Here is a 22,170-nt window from a genome sequence, read left to right on the forward strand (position 1 = left end):
CCGGGCGGATAATGAAATAATGCTGCTTTCAGACCGCAAAACTGGCTTTGACCAGGTATTTTAAAACGTTTCTAAAAACGGGTCTGCCAGCTAAAACCCCTTTCACACCGCATGTCTTTAAACGGTATTTCAGTGCAGTTTTTATTCCTTCACAACACTGAACCCGTTTTAACCCATAGAAAACAGTGGATGAAAAAAAAAAACGGGTCTGAAACGGGTAGGACCCTGCTTTATTACCGTTTCGAAATACCAGTTCAATAGAACCGGTAAATTCACTCTGCACCTTTCAGACTGCACAAATTACCGCTTTAAATCGGCAAAATAATGGGTAAAAAGTGCTGTCTGAAAGGGGCATAAGTTCCTGTATTACAATCATTTTGCAGATTCCATAGAAATCTTTGGGGGCTGCTTTTGCTATCAATAATTCAAGGAACCCTGACGATATCTCCAATATCTGCTGCGGTTCCCTCTAACTCAGTGGTTCCCAACCTGGGGTACTAGTACCCCTGGGGGTACTTGAAAATAACATTGGTAATGGCGGAAGAAGGAAAAGTCTTTTGGTGGCGGCAGAAGGCTCCCATTGCCATGGAGATGAACCACGTTGTGTCACGTTCTGTCTGCAGCATCATTAGTATCTCCTTGTGCTTTTGCCTGACCATCAATCCACTAGGAGCCAGCTACGCTGCTCTCAAACATCAGCAATGATCTGCCCCGTGTCAGGTGTTGAGAAAGCAGTGGCATTAATCCTACAGGCATCAGTGGGAACCCTGATGACAGTACACAGCCAGCGGTCAGACACAGAGGATTCCTGCCTGTATACTACTCCTCCACTACTCCTTAATATAAGGACACACATTAGTACACGCATACTGCTCACTTCCACTACACTCGTAAGTACTGTGGATATTTCAAATTGAGATGAGGGGGTACTCATAAATTAAAAGTCTAATCAAGGGGTACGGGAGATAAAAAAGGTTGGGAACCACTGCTCTAACTGCTTCTGTAGGCGCATGTTTTCTGTTAGCAATACTCTGAAGCTGTCCCTATACTGAGGATTGTCCTCAGAAACGTAGAATACATACACCCCTTTATGTCTATAGATTCTATGCTACAGTCTGTACTGTACATGAAAGTACCTGTATCTACAGTATATAGTATATGGATCTACAAGTGTGTGTGTGTGTGTGTGTGTGTGTGTGTGTGTGTGTGTATATGTTGCGGCATAACTCTGGAATACCTGGAGCAATTTACACCAAACTTGGTACACATATGACTTACAATCTGGAAAAAAATAGTGTGGGGGTAAGACACCCCTAGCAACCCCGCTGGCCAAAAAGTGGTCCAGGCCACTACACAAAGTGGGTCAACAAAGTAGGATATGTCAAAGTTGCATAACATAGAGGGGGTAGAGGACATTTGATTGGGTCCAGATTAGGTTCACAAACACGAACACCCGCAATGTCAACACCGCCTGGGTCCAAGGGGACCAAAGAGAGGCCCAGCCACTACACAAAGTGGATCCTCATAAAGGGGATCGAGGACATGGGGTTTAAGAAAAGAAAACCGTGTTCAGATTCGGGAGCCCACCAGAGACCAGTGTGTGCCGGTCACACCATGGGCATGGCGAGTGGTTAAGATGAAAACAAAAGCAGGCTATAGTTCAAGTAATGTAATGCTAACGGCACAACGAAACCTGAGCAACGCCGAGTACCTCAGCTAATTTTATTTGAATAGTGCACTTTCTCCAACAGGTCTCAAGGCTAAAACAATGCACGTAATACAGAGGATGTAGATAATACAGCAATAGACAAGCCACATGGACATAAAAAGAAAACCCTAAGCGCGCACAGTAAGCATAATTGCAGCTTAAGCAGCCATCTTTGGGTGCACTGAGTAGGATTACCCTGGGTGGAATAGGTTACCCCCAGGAATAAATAACACAAAATGGGGTGATTGCTGTATAGCGTAGGGTCCCAACAAAACTGTTGCATCCATGTATGTTTCATCACATCCACGGGCATACCAGATGAGGCAGCCATGTTGGGTGCACTACGGAGGTTACACTGCGGGAGGTGAGTCCTAGAAGGACCAAGGCATATATGGGAAAATGACCCTGTGTGGAAAGACCCACGATAAGTAAATCCTCCCTGCAGATGAACCATCGGGGCTGCACTACGGTGCTACGTCCTACAGCAGGACATGTCGCCGCCCCTTTTTTTAGGATTTATTCCAATTTTTTTTTTTTTTTTGTAGAACTGTAGGAAGAAGAATTATCAATGAGAAAGGATTGCAGTGTATATATGTATTTCATGGTCTAGTTTCCATCAGACGAAGAGCTATTTCTCTATGATACTTATACTATAGTAACGTGTTGCAGAACTAGGCGATACGCCATGGATATTACAACCTGTATTCGCTGAGGTCCAAATAGTTAAGAAATCATTGATGTCTCCACTGAGTATTGTGCGATAGAACTTGTTCTCGCTATGGGGCTTATTCAGACCTGATCACTGGCCAGGCCAAACTGTGATAAAATCCAGCATTTTTTTTTTATTGCTGGCCTTTCGCAAGTTGATCATCAGGAAGCTGGCATTTGGGGGGTGTTAACCAGACATTTTCTTAGAGTGTCAGGGAAAATACAGGTACACCCGTGAAAGGCAGGGGATGTCCACTCTGACCTGGATCAGCCTGTTTCTATCACACCGGCTGAGCAGGCCCCGGGTTACGCACAGTCTGCGCACACTGGAAAAATCATTAGATGGCGAGTGAGTTGCGGGTGGATTTGCAGCTATTCGCGATATTTTCGCAAGCCTTTTGCTGCCTTGCACAGGGCAGATTTTGACTCTGGCGAGGCGACGGCTGTCTGATCGCAGGGTATATTAGCAGAGAAGCGATTTAGGCCAGCCCTGCTTCTGTGGAAGTAGCTCAGGTGTGAACAGAGGTGGCCTGATATTGCCAATGCTCTGATTATAACAGTATTCCGCTCTATTACAGGGCCATGGGAAGCAGTAATGAATGTCTTATGTATCCATAGGCAGCACAGTATTGTTTCCACCCACATGCAGGCTCTAGGGACTTAACAAATTCAAAGGGCCCTGTAAACAGTCCTCAGAGTATCCCATGGGATGTTTGGAAACGTCTTCAGTCCATTTTATGATGATAGCCAAATATTATATTTATTGCTGGTACAGCCACAACGTGTAATGGCACATGCTGCAGCCTGGCATCAGATAGGATTTCAGGAAGAACTCTGACTGCACAACTGACTGCTCATAGAATCACTACTCTGGCTACAAGAACATAAGAATTCCACAGGTTGACCCTCATTTTTGGAGAAGTGGTCTTCTCCAAAAGCGAGTGGTCTTCTTATCTGATGAGTTTGCAGAAATGTCCATGCTTTTGTTATCTAATATTTTTTTTCAAAGTGCCTCCATGTCTAGGGAAATCTTCTAATTTGCTGAGGTCACCTTGTAGATATGTTGCAATTGGACAATTGCTTTTCCTACGGAACCTCTGCCACATTGTCCAAGAACAGCTGAATGTGGAGAGCTGCAATTGGGTCTCCACCGACAGGTTTGACACCCATAGTGCTAACAGGTTTGTGTACAGCTGATTCCTTGGCTGTTCAGATGCCCCTTAATGCTTTGTCTTTGGGAGAAACCCCAACCCCCCCCCCCCCACCTCCCAATCCACAGTTGCCTATAGTGATGGCCATGTCAGGAGGCTGGATATAAGAAAAGATGGGGAGGAGGCCAAGTAAGACTACACCAAATATCAGTCCAAATGTAATATGCAGAACACCTGCCACTTTGGAGGATTCTTTGCGAAAATTCTAGCTCTAGCCATATATACATAATATTTTGTGACCGGTTCAAAGCTGTTGTTTGCTGTGAACCCCAGAATTGTGAGAAGGGAAAGTGTTAAATCCTTTGTATATGCTCAGGTGGTGCTATCCAGGTGCACTGACAGTATGGCCAGATATATTGGGGGAAATTTACTAAAGGAAATTTGCAAAAAATAGGTGTATTTGTATTTAGAAATACACTTATTTTTGACATTTACTATCCCGAAAATACGGCAATTCGTTTTCGTATTGATAGCACATTAATACGAATACGAATTGCTGTATTTTCGGGATAGTAAATGTCAAAAATAAGTGTATTTCTAAATACAAATACACCTATTTTTTTACAAATTTTGCTTTAGTAAATTTCCCCCATTATGCCAGCGTCCCCACCTCCAGTCCTCAGGGAACCCCCTCAGTACATGTTCGACAGACCGGACCAGCAAGTCCTGTTTCTCCTTGGTCTACAGTGAACGTTGGCATCTCATCTAGCAGACGTCGAACATTATTTATCTCTGATTGACATAACATACGTGTTAGCAGGTGGGACCAGGATTCCCTCTGTGGCATAAAGATAGGTTGTCTCTGAGTGTAAGGGATTAAAGGGAAGAAATAGAAAATTTACTGTAGAGTTTTTATTTTGAAGGAAGTGCAGATGGTGGGCACTGTTCTTCTCTCACCGTCCAAGGATTTGATGTTCTCAGGTTGGGCAGCTGACTTAGGAAATTTGACCCCCTGCTTTAAGGGTTTTCTTTGACTCTTCAACTTTCTTGGAATTGAAGACAGAACTGCTGGTTAGCTCTGAAGAAACCAAATTTAGAGGGTACCAGAGAGTTGAGCGAGTGCACAGATCCTCCATCGCTCATCTTAATTATCCAGCCATGTCTTTAGCCTTAAATTGGACATTTGTCACTGTTACTAGAGGCTAAAGATAGGTTGTTATATGACTGTTCGGTCACGTGGTAACCCTGTGTGACCCCATAGCACCACCTTGTCTCCTGTTGTAAGTGTGGCACAGAATGCCTGCTATGCTAACTTGTATGCTTCAGGGATCGGTGCCGAATAGACCTCCCTAGTCTTGGAGAAGCAATGATATACAAGGTGCTATATGCTGGCTTTGGTTACCTCCTTGCCACCAGCCGCTGACACAGTAGGTACGCCAGCTATTGGGCAAGAACAGGCTGCTGGCTATGGGCAGTTCGAGTAAAAGTGGTAAAATCGATTGAACCAGTGACCCTGGTACAAGGGCAGTTAAAAGCTTTATTACTATTACAGGGCACCTTACGTTATTGTCTCAGTGATCCTGTTCAGCAAGAAAAAGGCATACGGGATATGTGGCCTTACACCTCCAGTGCAGAGATAGCAGAAGGAAGAGCTGTCCTCATCTGTATTCTCTTATTTGTGTTTCTTTACTGATTTCTTCTGTCCAGTGGTCATCCTGCCGTCTCTTTGCAGGTTTTTTTTTTTGGGGGGGGGGGGGGGGGGGGTGACTGTAGAAAGATGAGCACATAAATATAACCGCAGTCCCTGTGTACTAGTGATTGTGAGCGGTCTGCTCTGTATGAGTCCTTGCACTTGTGATGGGGAGCTGCCTGCTCTGGGTCAGTCCTGATACTTGTGATGGTGAGCGGCCTGTTCTGTGTACGTCCTGATACTTGTGATGGTGAGCGGCCTGCTCTGGGCTGGTCCTGATACTTGTGATGGTGAGTGGCCTGCTCTGGGCCGGTCCTGATTCTAGTGATGGTGAGCGGCCTGCTCTGGGCTGGTCCTGATACTTGTGATGGTGAGTGGCCTGCTCTGGGCCGGTCCTGATTCTAGTGATGGTGAGCGGCCTGCTCTGGGCTGGTCCTGATACTTGTGATGGTGAGCGGCCTGCTCTGTGTACGTCCTGATACTTGTGATGGTGAGCGGCCTGCTCTGTGTGGGTCCTCATACTTGTGATGGTGAGCGGTCTGCTCTGTGTGGGTCCTCATACTTGTGATGGTGAATGGCCTGCTCTGTGCGGGTCCTCATACTTGTGATGGTGAATGGCCTGCTCTGTTTGGTGGCAGGAATGTGAAACATTTCTTCACTTCCCTCCCTAGTTCTATGTTAAACAGCCTGACCCAACAGCTTTTAGATGGCAAGCTTCCCTAGAAATATATATATGATGCTGTCTCTCTCTCTCTCTGCTGATCATTAGACCCTTTTTTTTTTTTTTTTTTTTTTTTTATATAATTTGAGCACAGGTGACTGGGTCATACCGGAACCATATTTATTGCTAGATTGTAAGTGAAGAAAGCTATGTGTAATATAGGAATAAAAAAGTAAAATGGTGAAACTGGTGATAGTGTAACCTCTGTCTGGTGACCAGTTCGATATATATTCTAGTGAGATGCAGCAGGCAGTCCACCTGACGCCATTTTATGTGACAGGTCAAAAGCATGACTGAGGCACCCAAGATGGATGTACTTCGGCTTCCTGTCTTACAAAGTTTGTCCTGCATTGTGAATGTCTTACTGTGGCTCTGGAGTTCATCCTCCCAAATGCAGTGACACTGCTATAGATTTGTAGGTACATTACTCCAGGTGGAGATTGTGTAACTTTCTTTTATACAAGGAGTAAGGGCGGAAATGCATTAGTGCAGGGTGAGTTGGGTGCAGATGCATCGCTACAGGGTGAAGATGGAATTTGTTACATGGTGGGGTGAGTCTTGCCCCTGTGTAACATCGCTATGCCCTATAAGTAGAAGGACCACTCCCCAGTGGTCTCCCTTAGATCAGTGGTCCTCAATCATGGACCTCAATGCACACCAACAGTTCAGGTTTTAAGGCAATCCAGGCTTAGGCACAGGTGACTTAATATGTACCTCAGTCAGCCTGATTATACCATCTGTGAATAAGAAGGGATAGCCATAAAACCTAGACTGTTGGTGTGCCTTGAGGAATGCGGTTGAGGACCACAGCCACAGATGCTTACCAGTGGTCTACACAGTTTGTCTCATTGGGGATTTGTAAAAGATGTGGCGAGGCACAACATGCCTGCACAGGTGTCTACTTTATCTTACCCCGTGTACATGTTCCTGCAAGTTAGTTTTTATCTCAAGATATCCATTGGATCAAAAAAAAGGCTTTGCCACCTGATTGTAAAATTTCAGATATATCAAATTAAATTTTAAGCCCTTTTTAAAAATCAACTTTTCTTTTTACTATACCATTTGTAAATTATTTCAGTTCTTCTGCTTGTCAACTCTGGAGCAGATAAATAATCTGTTCTGGCAGCCATTATAGAATGTGCACCACTATAGAATGTGCACAGTCTATTTGGTCAATCTATATAATGCGCCTATGCGTGCAAACACTATAGAATGCGGACCACCTATACCGGCAAACACTATAAAATGCGCACCACCTATTCTGGCAAACACTATAGAATGTTCACAGTCTATTCTGGCAATCTAGAATGTGCACCGTCTATTCTGGCAATCTATAGAATGCGCACCACCTAAATGACAAACTATGGAATGGGCACCATGCTGGCAAACACTATAAAATGTGCACCACCTATTCTGGCAACCACAATAGAATGTGCACCACTTCTTCTGGCAACCGCTATAGAGTGCGCACCACCTCTTCTGGCAACCGCTATAGAGTGCGCACCACCTCTTCTGGCGACCACTATAGAATGTGCACCACCTCTTCTGGCGACCACTATAGAATGTGCACCACCTCTTCTGGCGACCACTATAGAATGTGCACCTCCTCTTCTGGTGACCACTATAGAATGCAGAAACAAAAATATTGGCGCTCTGTCCACTTGATACAATGGTCCTATTTTAATTATTTAGATTTATAATATATACCTGGCTGCATGTAAATGGGATTATATGTGTGGTTTACACACAGATATACGGAGATGGTTCTTGCAGCAATATATTTGGAAGTGCCCATTCCCAGAAATAAACAGAATAGTTCAGACAATGTAAGCACAATTTCGCGCTAGAAACAATGTATATAGAAAACAGTAACATTTATACCACTTTCACATCGCCGACACGTTTTAAAAACCGGTATTTTAAAACGGGTCAGAGCCTTACATTGCCACAGATTACCGTTTTAAATACCGGTTTATACCCCTTTCACATCGCACTTTTAAAACGGTAAATTGCCGTTTTTTTCCCTTTTTAAAACGTTTAAGCCTGCACTGTGAATGCATAGCATTGTACACATTCACATTGCACAAAAAACGGCAAGGAACCGTGTAGGACTCTGCTTTTTACACGGTTCGAAATGCCAGTTAACTTTAAACGGTAAATCGTCTGTGGTGCATTCACAGTGCAGGCTTAAACGTTTTAAAAAGGGAAAAAAACGGCAATTTACCGTTTTAAAAGTGCGATGTGAAAGGGGTATAATTAAGCGAATACAAATCACTGGCCAGGGAAACAAACATTTCACAATAAAATTAAAATAACCACTCCAGAATTAAAAGAAAAAATACAATATTGGGGGTAAGATCTCCCATAGCCTGCTGGCTTAAGCAATCCTGACCCTTTTATTCAGGGTTGTATTGGGAGTAAGGTCTCAGTACTTGCTTTTTAGGACAGTGCAGGCATGGAGGGGAACCCCTCTTGTCCCCTGTCTGGCCAGACAGGGGACAAGAGAACTCTGGACTTAACATCTACCTTCCATCCTTAATAGGACCTAATGGATCTTTGTACCTACAAGTTCTACTTAGGGATGGCCATCATTGCCATTGATGGCAATTCTGCAACTGGCCATCGATAGTGCTAAACTATGCAATGGATGACCATCGATATTATTACATATCGATGGTCATCCATTGTGTTTGATTGATTGGCCTGTTGACCAATCAAAACACAGGGGTGGGGCTTCGCGGGTGTCGGCGGACGGAGCTATGCTCCGTGTCCCGGCACTTTTGAAGAAAAAAAAAATCAAACCATCGTTTTGCTGATCCATCGATGGAGGGAAACCATCTGGTTCTCCCCCATCAATGGCAAAAGTATTCGACATCGGCTATGAACCATCGATGATTTAGAATCATCGATGGTCCATGGCCATCCCTATTTCTACTATAAATAAGTTATGCAAATTCTTATTTTTATAACCAATCCACAACAATTCGTGTCTAAACCCATGAATACTAATTCAACGGAAATAATATCTGGAGTGGTTATTTTAATTTTATTGTGAAATGTTTGTTTCCCTGGCCAGTGATTTGTATTCGCTTAATAAATTTTATTGTTTTCTATATACATTGTTTCTAGCGCGATATTGTGCTTACATTTTCTGCATTATAGAATGCGCACCACATATTTTGGCAACCACAATAGAATGTGCACAACCACTTCTGGAGACCACTATAGAATGTGCAACAACTATTTTGGCAACCACTATAAAATGCACACCACCTATTCTGGCAAGACTATAGAATGCACACCACCTCTTCTGGTGACCACTATAGAATGCACACCACCTATTCTGGTGACAACTATAGAATGTGCACAGTCTGGCAACCATTATAGAATGTGCACCACCTCTTCTGGTGACCACTATAGAATGCACACCACCTATTCTGGCGACTACTATAGAATGTGCACAGTCTGGCAACCATTATAGAATGTGCACCACCTCTTCTGGTGACCACTATAGAATGCACACCACCTATTCTGGCGACAACTATAGAATGTGCACAGTCTGGCAACCATTATAGAATGTGCACCACCTCTTCTGGCGACCACTATAGAATGTGCAACAACTATTTTGGTAACCACTATAGAATGCGCACTATCTATTCTGGCAAGACTATAGAATGCGCACCACCTATTTTGGCGACCACTATAGAATGTGCACAGTCTGGCAACCATTATAGAATGCGCACTATCTATTCTGGCAAGCACTATAGAATGCAATGGGATGTTGCTATGGACAACCAATCATATTATATCTATTATCTTCTAGAAGGTGCTAAATAAATAGAAAGTTGATTCTGATTGGTTGCTATGGCAACCACTAAAGAATTAGCATAACTTATTTGGGTCGACATGCAAAAGGTAGACATTCCTTACGGGCATCCGGATCAAAATGTCGACTTGACATATGTTGAAAAATATTTTTGTGTGAAGTTTTTCATCGTGCACACGGACTCCGATGAGGAACAGAAGATAACTGGAGTGTGGCAGCGGCACATTCATCGGGGTCACGTGTGGTTTAAATGGTAAAAGGCACCCAATGTACAAAAAAAGTTGTCGAAAGTCAGCCATGTCGACATTTTGATTGTGTCAACTTTTGTCTACCTTTTACGTGATGACCTATTGATTCTGTTAGCCTCTTGCACATTTCCATATGATTGTTGAGCTAATTATGGTCGATCCAATGATCCACACTCTCAGTATATAATGGAGCAAATATACGATGCCCGGCTTCTTCTGGCGCACACTGTGGGCCTTATTCTGGCGCACACTATGGGCCTTATTCTGGCGCACACTATGGGCCTTATTCTGGCGCACACTATGGACCTTATTCTGGCGCACACTATGGGCCTTATTCTGGCGCACACTATGGGCCTTATTCTGGCGCACACTATGGGCCTTATTCTGGCGCACACTATGGACCTTATTCTGGCGCACACTATGGGCCTTATTCTGGCGCACACTATGGGCCTTATTCTGGCGCACACTATGGGCCTTATTCTGGCGCACACTATGGACCTTATTCTGGCGCACACTATGGACCTTATTCTGGCCCATGCGCACGGTTGCAAGTTCACAACAGTGCGCAGTGTTTTCATATTGCGCATTTGCCGGGCGCTTACACCCAACACTGTGGACTGTGTGGGGAAGTGGAGGGTAGTCGTGCCCATGGGAATGCCCAGTGTTTCTTGGGTGTTCCCCTGGTAATCACCCAGTGACATGGGTGCCATGGGCAGGCAGCTGACATCACCGGATACATGCAAAGCTGAGGCACCGGAGAGAGTCTTGGCTTTGCATGTACCTTCCACATCATTCGGTGGTCGGAGACTATGGAATGATGCGGGTGTTTTCCCGTAGGCTGAGAATGGATGTTGATGCTAAACATCCAATTGCAGCCGTGCGGGGAAATTCGTCCTTCGAAGGGGAGCGACGGCATATGCGAACGGCCGGCGAAAAATGACACTCAACCAGAATAACCCTCTATATATGGGTATCGCCCACTATATGAATGTACAGCCCTCTCTGGGGATTGTTATACAGCACAGAATCCAGCCTGGTGACCGTTACATAATCACACGGTCACCACAGTCACTCGGCTGATGGACACAAGGTCAACATGAGGGTTTTTTAGGGGGCGGGGACTTTTTTATGCTTTGCATCCATGTGGCCTCTGATTTGATTGTGAAAACAACTGAAGTCGACCTTTTCCACATACTGACCTGTCTCATATTTACATTTTTCTTCTGCCAGGCTGGGCTGCAGCATTGAGCCACCTGCCCGGTTATATCATAGATTGTAAGCCACTGGGGCAGGGACTGATGTGAATGTTCAACTATACTCTGTACAGCGCTGCGGAATATGTGTGTGCTAGAACTATTAATAAATAAATATGTCCGATTTGGTTATGGACATTACATTTGCCAGATGCGGTCTTGTCACACTTGTGACGGTTTCCCATCCAGCCCAGTTAGTGCAGACTGCGAACGACATCCGCATACAGATTGCAGTCCTTGTTCAACTTAAATCAGATCTCGCCCGGGACAGCTGGAAACCCTCCATGATCGGAGGATGATTCAGGTGGGCTACACTTACAGGCACTTTCAGAGTGACAGGGCTGATGAGAGGAGACTAGCAGTTCTAAACATAATGGGCCTGATTCAGAGTGGATCACTAATCAGCAAATTCACAAATTACCGAATGACTGCGCATGCATACCATATGCATCGTGCATGCGCAAGCCTAAATTGCGCCACAAAATGCACATGGATCGTAAATGTCATGTGGCCAGAGGTTGACTGACAGGAAGCCGGTGTTTGGGGGGGGGGGGGGGGGGGGTGTAACCGTCCGCTATCTGGTGGGTAAGGGAAAATGCAGGCGTGCGCAGGCATTTTATTGGAGATCGTGTGTGTCAATCAGCCTGTCTCTGCCGCAGAGTTGTGAATAGTCCTCATGAGGTGGTGGGCTGCGCTCTCACCTGCAGTAGCAAAGGCTTGGGGGAATTCCCGCCCCTCTTGCTACTGTGCCAGTGCACTCAAATGCTGCAATCCGGCCTGCCAGGAGATCTCCTGGGCGCTGGTATAGGGAACAAGGTCCAGCATCTGGGGCTGTAGCCACAGCATGTTGGCAACACTTATGCCCCCTGCTGTGCCACATGTGGAAGCTGGGCTGGGACCCTCTTGACACCCATGGTTGTAAGCAAACAGCATTTAGCAGGGCGGTGTAAAATATCTATACAGTCATTACGTCGACATACAATAGGTCATGGTACTCAGTGGTTACAGTTGACAGGTTCAAGTAGTTGACATGACCTTGGTCAACTCAAAAAATGTTGACACAGTTAATTTTATTTTTGTGGTTTGGTATGTTTAGCCATATCGAAGTACAATCAGTGGAAACGTGTACCCTTGTGGGCACGCTCTGCCCCGCCACACTTTGGCAAGGCACCTCACTGCGTTCACGACAGGATACTGATACCAGTTTTAGTCAGCGTGGATAGTACATCAAGTAAAAAATAAACTTAAAAATTGGCCGGTGATAAAAACCAGACACTTTATCACTTCACTGAGCTTAATACATCTTCCCCTGAATTACATTCGTTTAAACTGCTCATAAACCTTTAAGATCAAGGTGTGGCTTTTTATGAACTACAACTCCCAGCATGAACTGTTGGGGATTTGTTCATTTTAAAGTGCCAGGCAGAAGATGAATAAACCATATTAGTAGATTTAAAAAAAAAAAACCAAACAACGCACTGTGCACAAAAAAAAGGAATGGGGGGGGGGGGGGGGGGGGGGGGGGGGCACAGGTAGCAAATTAAAAAAATAAAGCTGTAAATTTGCAAGCTAAAGGTATAATAAGTAATTGTAAATAAATACAGTAGGTGGAGACTTTACAAACACCAAACATGGTCTAAAGTAGCCAGCAATTATTATTGGCGGTATATTCAGCCAAAATATTGTATCCTAAAATGATAAGACATTAATAAACACATAGGTTAGTGTACATGATTCCTACTTACATAGTTATAGTAAATCAGTACCAGTGGCCGAGCGTCTATAAAAGTAATGATACCTTCCACATTTACATAATGCAGATTTCTGGTGAATACAGAAGGGTTTATTTACTAAGGTGGGCGTTCTGTTTCAGATGGGAAGTTGCCATGGGCAACCAATCAGATTAATCTTCTTTATTTCGCAGCTACTAGAAGATAATAGACAGAATCTTGTTGGTGGCACATAACATCCTATCTGACATAGAACTGACATCATAGTAAATAAACCCCATATTGTCTTATTATCGAGTTATTTTATTTATATATAATATATATATTAGTTTCTGGTATAGACACAGGTATGACTTTTTGGGTTATGTTTATTAAAGGCCTGTCCCTGCCAGGATACAGTACGTCCTCTGTATGTAGCTAATCGCCGTGCAATTATCGGACTGGTTAATTGAGCTTCTGAGCTTCTCCCTCAAAAACTGATAACTACCCCCCAAAAAAACAGTGAGGTTCTATTGAGTGTTAAAATAGTATCTGTTAGCCAGATACTATCTACAGTATCTATCGATCTATCATATATATATATATATATATATCTCTACCTCTATATCGCGCTGTTTGTACATACACGGACACAAGGTCATTTGTGGGAGACGAATCTCTTGGGCGTTTAACATTATGTGAGATTTCCCGTTTACGTGCCTCAGATCTGCATTTTTATAATAATCACCAGGCCCCGGTAGTATAATTGTTTGATAATTAAAGTATCCTCTGTCTGACGCTCCTGTGTTCTCTCTTTGCGCCCCCCCCCTTTCCTCCTGTCTGCTCTCAAGAATTGTGGTTGCTCAACATTCAGATGGATTCATTATGTTTTGCATATCGTTACAGCCTTCTGCAGGACAACAGCGACATCTGCATGTGTCATATTACCAGCATGTCAGGAATATTACATACACACACAGTAATCACATACCTGCCCTACAGCCTTACCTGTGTACATAGCCCTACAGATCAGTGCAGCGTCTCAGGCTAGCACAAGTTAGGAGATGCATACATGACGAGGGTCAGAACAGAGACTTAGCTGGGCTTTCCTCCCTGGGCACCACTAATTCCTATTACATTACCCTGCCCTGCAGCCATATCAGTGGTTAGATCTGATGTATCCAAATGCACATCCAAAGTGCCAGGACTCCAATTATCCCCAGGAAGGCAGCGGCAGAATCATCTTTTGGGATTGGTTAGCCCCGATCTATCACATGCTGGCAAGGAGGAAGCCGGCTCTTCCCAACTTTCTCTGCTCCAAATAAGCTCTCGCACAAGCCGCTCTAATGAGATGCAAATGAGATATGCACAAAGCCATAGCACTGTAGGATGATTAACCACTAGAGACATTAGCTGCCGATTTCAGACTGTGCGAGTTTAATAACCCACTGCCGCCCCTCCGTTCTTGGTGGGGGCCTCTGTACGCCCCTTGGCAGAGGAGTAAGATGCCGGACCCATCGCCCATCGTTGCGTTTCTCCTGCTGGGGGGGCTGCGCTGCCTGATCCACATGCCGAATCCTCGCTGCTTGTCTTTGTAATCCAGACAGTGTGCGTATAAGGCACTTCATTATTTCATAGTGTGCCAAAGCTCGTTAGCTGAACAATTATTCCTCATTAAAATCCGGTGCGGATTTATTAAGAATACGGGGAGGGGGGGGGGGGGGGGAATCCCCCAACGATTAGGCATATAGTCAAATCAGATGCCACGAGCGCAGCTGTAAATCCTGTGTGGGTCTTCGATTCCAAGCCAGGTTGTCACTACCCCACGCCACGGGCAGCAGCAGCAGCAGCACAAACCCTCACTATACTTTTGTAAGATCCTCAGCGTGTTGGCGTGACTTATCTGACTGTATCCGTTGTGTTTTCTTGTTTCCAGCGCCAGCATATGACCCAGCACCCAATGCCCACAGACCTAACCGGAGCCAACACAGCACCAAGCATGTGAGTACCCATCCGACAAAGCAGGGCACAGCAAATGACAAGTGAACATCTGGAGTAATAGGCACAGCTCTGTACCCATGGAGTGCAGTGCTCTTTGCAAAGTGGCACACTCCTGACTGCCTTCCAAGTTTGTGCTCCTCTGAGTGATGCATCCACATAGGCAGATCTGGGAGAAAGGGTTTGGTTCGTCCCCATCTATCTCCCTGGTGATAGCAGCAACTGCAGATAAATCTCTCTCAGCCTCCTGATCCTGCTGCTTCTGGGGAGCTGCCTCTTTCCTGCTACGTACCTGCTCTGGAAATGTGTAACTGTGTGTGTGTGTGTGTGTGGATGCAGGGGTATTTGGATCATGCCTCCTGCTGTTTGCAGTGTGCCAGCTCGTCCTCTGGCAGAACCATCACCTGCACATAGTTGCATAGGGGGTGTGCTTGTATATCCTTCCTAATACTTGCAGGGCACAGCCTCGCTCCCCCATTTTTGCTGTTGGCATTCCCTCTTCTTGGAGTGGCTGGCAGCGGCCATACTGTGGCATGAAGAGAGGTCTTTAGTGCCATTCCTGCGAATCTGCGGCCCAGACCCTTTTGTTTGTTGTTGACGAGGCGTTTCTCTCTGTGTTAATTGTAAAACTCCAATGCCAAACGAGCTTGCAGAGACGCAGGGAAAGGTGTCCCCGGAGGAAGGTGTTAGGCTGTGAAACGTGCCCGGGTCCTTGGCACTGATCCCTTTATCACAAATTTTTTTTTTCCTCCATATTTTACCGCTGGTTCCATACTTGAAGCGGGCGCCCGCAGCTTGGCAACCGTGTCTCACATGACATGGAAGGATACATCATTACATGCTCACTGCGGCAGACGGAACATATGGAGGGAGGGAGAGCCACATCAGTCACCCCCATGCCCCAATCTGGCTTCCCGCACGGCACCTATCTTCTGTGACTTGCTTCCTTGGGTAAAGACATTTGCTCTGGCAGTCAATGCCCGTTCTTTGTCTGCTCTGGAGCTGTAAAAGGATCTCCAGACCCACTTCATTGGCCGCCGTGACATATACCCGCTGCCAATATCACACGAAATTGTGGCGTTGCCACTGAGTGGATGGCACGGTGCCAGCTCGTCTGCCATCCGCCCATGCAGCTCGCTCGCTCTCCTCCTCCTGTCGTCTTGATGTTAATTAACAGACGGGCTAATTGATTTAAAAGCTGGGAAAAAAAAATTACAGTTAACTTTTCCCAGAGGGTATGAGCGGCAGGCTGGCATGGGTCTGCTGGGCGTGGGGGAGGGGGCTGAGCGAAGCCTGCAGCATAGGAAGGTGGGGGGGGGGGGGAAGCATAGCAGTAAAGGCTGCTTATTGGAGAATAGCTGATAGGAATTGTGGTGAAACTGCCTCTGCATGACTGTATTACTGCCATTCTATTTTATTCTAAATAAGCTGGGCACTCCCTCTCCCCTCCCCCTGAGACAAGGGAGCCATCCTGAACTTCAACCAAAACCTCCCCGTTCTCATCTTTTCCCCTATTAACACCCTGCAATTAGGTAAAATAATCCCCGGTGACCGAGAACGCTTCGTCAGATGAAATAATTACGAAATGTTTGCTGCCGCAAATCCCCCCCCCCCCCCCTTCCCAATCATCGCACATGTAAAACATTTCCCATTTCTGTATTCCCAAAGCCAAGAATTCCTGATCACGACTAGTGTGTGTGTGTGTGTGTGTGTGTGTGTAAAATATATATATATATATATATATATATATATATATATATATATATATATATAAATGTGTGTGTGTGTCGCTGTGCTGGCATGTCCCATATTAAGACCACTCTCCCCCCATGCCCGCTTTTCTATGCAGCATCATAGACTGCCCAAATCTTCTCCATTTATGAAAGGCCTCGAACATTTCCAGCACTGGCGGAGGCAGCCTCTCCAGCACTGAACCGGTTAATTAACAGCACAATTAGCCATGCAAATACAGGCTTTGTTTGGAGGCTGTTCTTCAAAAAAAAAAAAAAAAAGGGGGGGGGGGGGGTGTTTATTTAGTGTGGACCTCTGTCTGGGAAGAGAGATTGTAGGGCGGAAGGATGCCATCATCACTGTGTCTAGCTGTCCTGTTCTCTCCTCCTCTCCTGGAAGGCTAAATCTGTGCTGTAGCAAGGAAGAAAAAAAAAAAAAGCATACAGTGTGCAAATCATTCCACATTTGCATAATGTCTCCTGCCTTGAATATGCAGATGAGCTGTATAATTTATGAGTAGTCTGGAAGTGGGATTTTTTTTTCCCCCTGCAAGAGTGTTTGATTTCCCTCACTACCAGCACTATACAGACCATGCTTCCTTGTACGTGCGTGTATTTTACATATATGTCTTTTTTTATTTTTTTTATTTTATTATCTGTGAATCTTTATTGTAATTATGTTCAGTCTCCTGATCTCGGCCTCCATTCCTCGCTACCCTCTGTCTGCTAGGAGATGCCTACAGGAGCCATGCATCGGAAGCCCACAGCACAGGGCATGTTTGTAGGGCTCCACTGGCGGGTGCCGCTTGTCAGGTCTTATTTAACTCATCGGCCATTGACGTGAAAAGAGATTGCAACTGGCCTGATTTTCTTATGGTGATAATCAGAGGTGGTGCTCATTATGATCAGCAGTAATTGCATCAGAATAAAACAAGAAGCTGGAATTTCTGAAATATGCTTCGGTTCCGCAAGCTGGTGAAGATACTGCAATATCGTTTTAAGAAATCCATTTAAAAGCAAACTATTGTGTGTGTGTATGTATGTATGTGTGTGTGTATATATATATATATATATATATATATATATATATATATATAATGTATGTGTGTGTGTGTGTGCGCATATATGTTTATAATATGATATGTATATTATTGCCGTGTAAGTGCACTGAAATTAGCTAAAAAGTGGAAGTTGGGTGTATATCGTAAATTTGCCATCCATTGTGTAACTACAACTCCCAGCATGCTGCTGTTATTCCACATCATTTGGTAGGCCATACATAGTCCACCGCTGGTCTAGCCTCAGACTATGGATTTCCTTTCTTACATCTTTTAGCCATTTCCTTATTTTCCTTTATGTATCTTTTTTTTTTTATGGTGCATTTATTTTGTTGTGCCCCCGTTTCCCACAATTTATAATAAAAGTCATTTAAAAAAAAGTTATATTCTCCTATTAAATTTTTTTTTTAAATAAAGAATCTGTGGACAACTATAAATACACACATGCATTTTGAATCTAATTTGCAAGACAAATAAAAAAGCATTTAATAAAATAAACACAGTATTTTGTTTAGAGCAAAATATATAATAAATTGATCCCCTCTACAATGTGCATTCAAATAAGTATTTTTGATGATTTAAAAATAGCAAACATAAAAAACCTGCCAGTGTACACGTAACATAAAACTTCTTATTTTTTTATTTTCTATTTAAAAAAAAAAAACTGCTGCTAATCAACACCAACAGCACATGAATACCTAATAAATAATAAGAGAATAATACATTTGATAAAAGTTATGTTTTAAAAATAAATAAATTTAAAATTTCAAATTTTTGGGAAGTTTTTGTACAAGGTAATAAAAGTGGAATTGCAGTAACAGTTCTCCCTTTTACAGGGACTTTATTTTTTCAATATTTATTCTAGATCTGCACACCTATAATATAATTGTTTGAAGATATGGCAGGTGAATTATTGTCTTAATAAAGACCTGGGGTTGTCACGTGTAATCTGTCTTTGTATTCTTTTTATTTTTATTTCTCATTAAGGGACATTTTTTTTTTGCCTTTTATCTCCTCATGGATTCTGTTTATTTTGTTGTTTTTTTTGTGCTGTTTTTCTGTCCTTTTCTTTTTGCACAGCTTCCAAGTTTAAAGCGATAGCCAAGAAAATACAAAACAATGCCCTGTATTGAAAATAAAAAACACAAAGTAAAAATACCAACAAAGGACTATTGCGTTCTGCATTGTAGCCCAACATATTGTTGGAACTGTTTTTTTGTTTTTGTTTTTTTTATGAATCCTTCCTAAAAACATAAAAACTGCAGGGAAAAGTCCATGACGTTTGTCCTTTTTTATTTTTGCACCTCTATGTCTTTCTTCCCAGATCTCATTAATCCTTAATGAGAGACGAGCCTACCAATGAAGGGGTTAATCATTGTTTGCCATATTAAAGACCTCACGTACACAGACAATGTTCTATCCTTGATTTTTTTTTCCTACACCCCCCCCCCCCCCAACAAAGACAGTTATTTCACAGGCTTTAATAAACTGGTACATATTAATTAAATGATGATTAAAAACCCTGTTAACATCTCCCGGTGAGTATATTGTGCATTTGGAACATAAGTGGGTGACACAGGAGCGCGGCACTGTGTGGCATTGGAGCCTGGCACGTCATTCTCTCATTTCTCTGTCCATATAGAGGGACCGCACAGGAGCTGGAGGAGCTGAGGGAACTATTGGCAAATAAAGAGCTGCTTGTCCTACAGCTGCACAGTCAACTGAGGGACGTTATACACAGCCAGGAGCTGAGCCACATCGAGGTAGGACAGTATGTGCCCTGTGTGTATACAAAACTTGCTAAAAATAGAGGAATTACCACTAGGCGCTGCGCATATCAATAATTAATCTATTTAAAACGTACACTTTAATTTTAATAAGCGTATACCAAATACAAAAAATACACACAATAAAAAGAAATAATTCAATAAATAAAATATTACCTTGAAGGCAATTCACTAATACTCAAATGTAAAAGCAGGACCCTAATAATTTAATTTATGCAGACCCAATGGTCCAGTATTGGGTTCCACACTTAAGTGAATGGGCAACGTGTTGGGAGTACAGTTCAATGTTAAGCTCACTTACATGTGTGAATAGGTGTCCCTTATTGTCCGGGGTGGGGCACAGGTGTCAGCTCACCGCACTTTTGGTATCCGGACCACGTTCCTATATGTATTTCCCACACAACTCCACGGGCAGTGCAGCGTCTCTCTCTCTGGTACAGATGTAACCAGAATAAGCCTGGTAAATGTACATCGGGCAGTTAGTAGCACAGTCCTTTGGTGAAGGAGCAGGATGGCGAGAGGCTCTTTGGACGCACTCTACAAGCCAGGTGTCCGCTCCGGCTGCTGCGGCTAGACTCACCGCATTTGTGCTAGTCGCGCTGTGACCAGGATGAACCCGGTAAGCATACGTCGGGCAGTTTGTAGCACAGTCCTTTAGTGGAGGAGCAGGACGGCGAGAGGCTCTTTGAATACACTCTGCAAGCCGGGTGTCAGCTCCTGCTGCTTCGGGTAGATTCACCACTTGTGTGCCGGTCGCGCTGGGGGATGCGTGCGGCATGCACTGCGACCTCTTTCCCTAACGGTGCACTGTTTGGTGGAGTGTGTGGGTCCTCAATTAAGACGCGTTTCGGTGCACACCGGGCGGCTTTATCAATCTATAGTCTTACTGTTTACATCTCGCTATAGGCTAAACCCAACTCATCTGCCCAATACCAATTCATAAAGACATAATCTCCTACATTCAGAAACCCGATATCCAAATTATTCAGAATCCCTCATTTATTGAGAGTAACTAAAATAGGGATGCCTTTGTTTTTTGATGGTTCATAATCTTTATTTCATGCACACAATTTTTAAAACATTGGGTACTTGTTTCCTAGCACGGCCACAACGATCATAATCGCGGTCATCGGGGGTAAAATCGGGGCCATCGCGGGCATCGCGGCCGCTAAAAAATCGGGTGCGATGGGCCAGACGCGATGCCCGCGATTTTCCCATAGAGAACAATGTTAAATGGCTCAATTTACCCGCGATGACCCCGATTTCCCATAGGAAACAATGTGAAATGGATCAATTTACCCAAATTATCATAGGGAACAATGGTAAATGGGCCAAAAACACCCCTGAACATAAAAATGTCCCCCCAAAAGTACTATACGCCACCCCGCGATCAACGTGAACCCGAAGCGTGGCGAGCGCAGCGGTACGCGTGCTTCGACCTTTTCATGCCCTACTATCCACGTCGGCGTGGAGTTGAGAATAGAATAGTGTGGCGAGCGCAGCGAGCCAACGAGCCCGAAGCGTGGCGAGCGCAGCGGATACCTTCACAGTTATACGCGTCCCCTCGCGGGCTTCCCAGGTGTCCATGGCGACGCGGACACCTGGGAAGCTCGCGAAGGGACGCGTTTACCTGTGAAGGTATCCGCGTCCCCTCGCTGCGCTTGCCACACTATTCTATTCTCAACTCCACGCCGACGTGGATAGTAGGGCATGAAAAGGTCGGAGGACGCGTACCGCCGCCCCTCGCGGGCTCGCTGCGCTCGCCACGCTTCGGGTTCACGTTGATCGCGGGGTGGCGTCAACTACTTTTGGGGGGACATTCCACTGCTCTGTGGGTTTTTTGGGGGTTTCTGGCCCATTTACCATTGTTCCCTATGCTGATTTGGGTAAATTGATCCATTTAACATTGTTTCCTATGGGAAATCGGGTCATCGCGGGTAAATTGAGGCATTTAACATTGTTCCCTATGGGGAAATCGCGGCCATCGCGGGTGGACCATTTAAGCATTTTTAGGTGCACACGACGCGACCGACCCAATTTTTCACTGTTTTCAATGCATTTCAATGGAAAAATCGGGGGCATCGCGTCGGTCGCGTCGCAGGCCACTCAAATTACCCCCGATGGCCAAGATTTGTGGCCGTGCTAGGAAACAAGTACCAAACATTGTATAAAATGACCTCAGGCTTTGTGGTATGGGTCATTTGCTCTACACTATGAAGGTCGACTAACAGTATGTCGACACATGAAATATGTCGACAGGGTCGGAAGTTTTTCACGTTTTTTTCCTGTATCAGTGTACCGCGTCCCCTTGCATGCTTCGGGGACATTATTGTATTCTCCCTCCACGGCCTAGTCGACCTTTTGACTTTCGACTATCCCATTGTTGACCTAATGCTTGTGTCAACCTGTCGACCTAGCCACTGTATTCCAAGCTTTGTGTATAAGGTGTATATGAAACTTAAATTAATTTCATGCTTGGACTTGTGTGCCGATATTCCCAAAAATCTGAAATCTAAAATATTTCTGTTCACAAGTATTTTGGATAAGGAAGACCCAATCTACTAATAATAATACTAATTATCC

At 44.4% G+C, this 22,170-nt stretch overlaps 1 protein-coding gene across 6 annotated transcripts in view; it reads left to right on the plus strand.

Moving 5' to 3' along the window:
• The window catches only part of PMFBP1 (polyamine modulated factor 1 binding protein 1), a 112,123-nt gene that overhangs the window by 47,841 nt on the left and 42,112 nt on the right, over positions 1–22,170 (plus strand). For 4 of the 6 annotated variants that reach the window (XM_083163703.1, XM_083163706.1, XM_083163704.1 and 1 more), the window contains 2 exons: positions 14,951–15,015; positions 19,443–19,563. In XM_083163703.1, the coding sequence (XP_083019829.1) occupies positions 14,951–15,015; positions 19,443–19,563 (186 nt within the window). Of the gene's footprint in view, positions 1–14,323; positions 14,623–14,950; positions 15,016–17,240; positions 17,345–19,442; positions 19,564–22,170 lie in introns of those variants that run through there. The other 2 variants (XM_083163708.1, XM_083163707.1) reach the window with 2 other exon arrangements.

This window comes from Crinia signifera, chromosome 11 (genome assembly GCF_055691185.1).
Source record: "Crinia signifera chromosome 11, ASM5569118v1, whole genome shotgun sequence".
NCBI classification, from domain to species: Eukaryota; Metazoa; Chordata; class Amphibia; order Anura; family Myobatrachidae; genus Crinia; species Crinia signifera.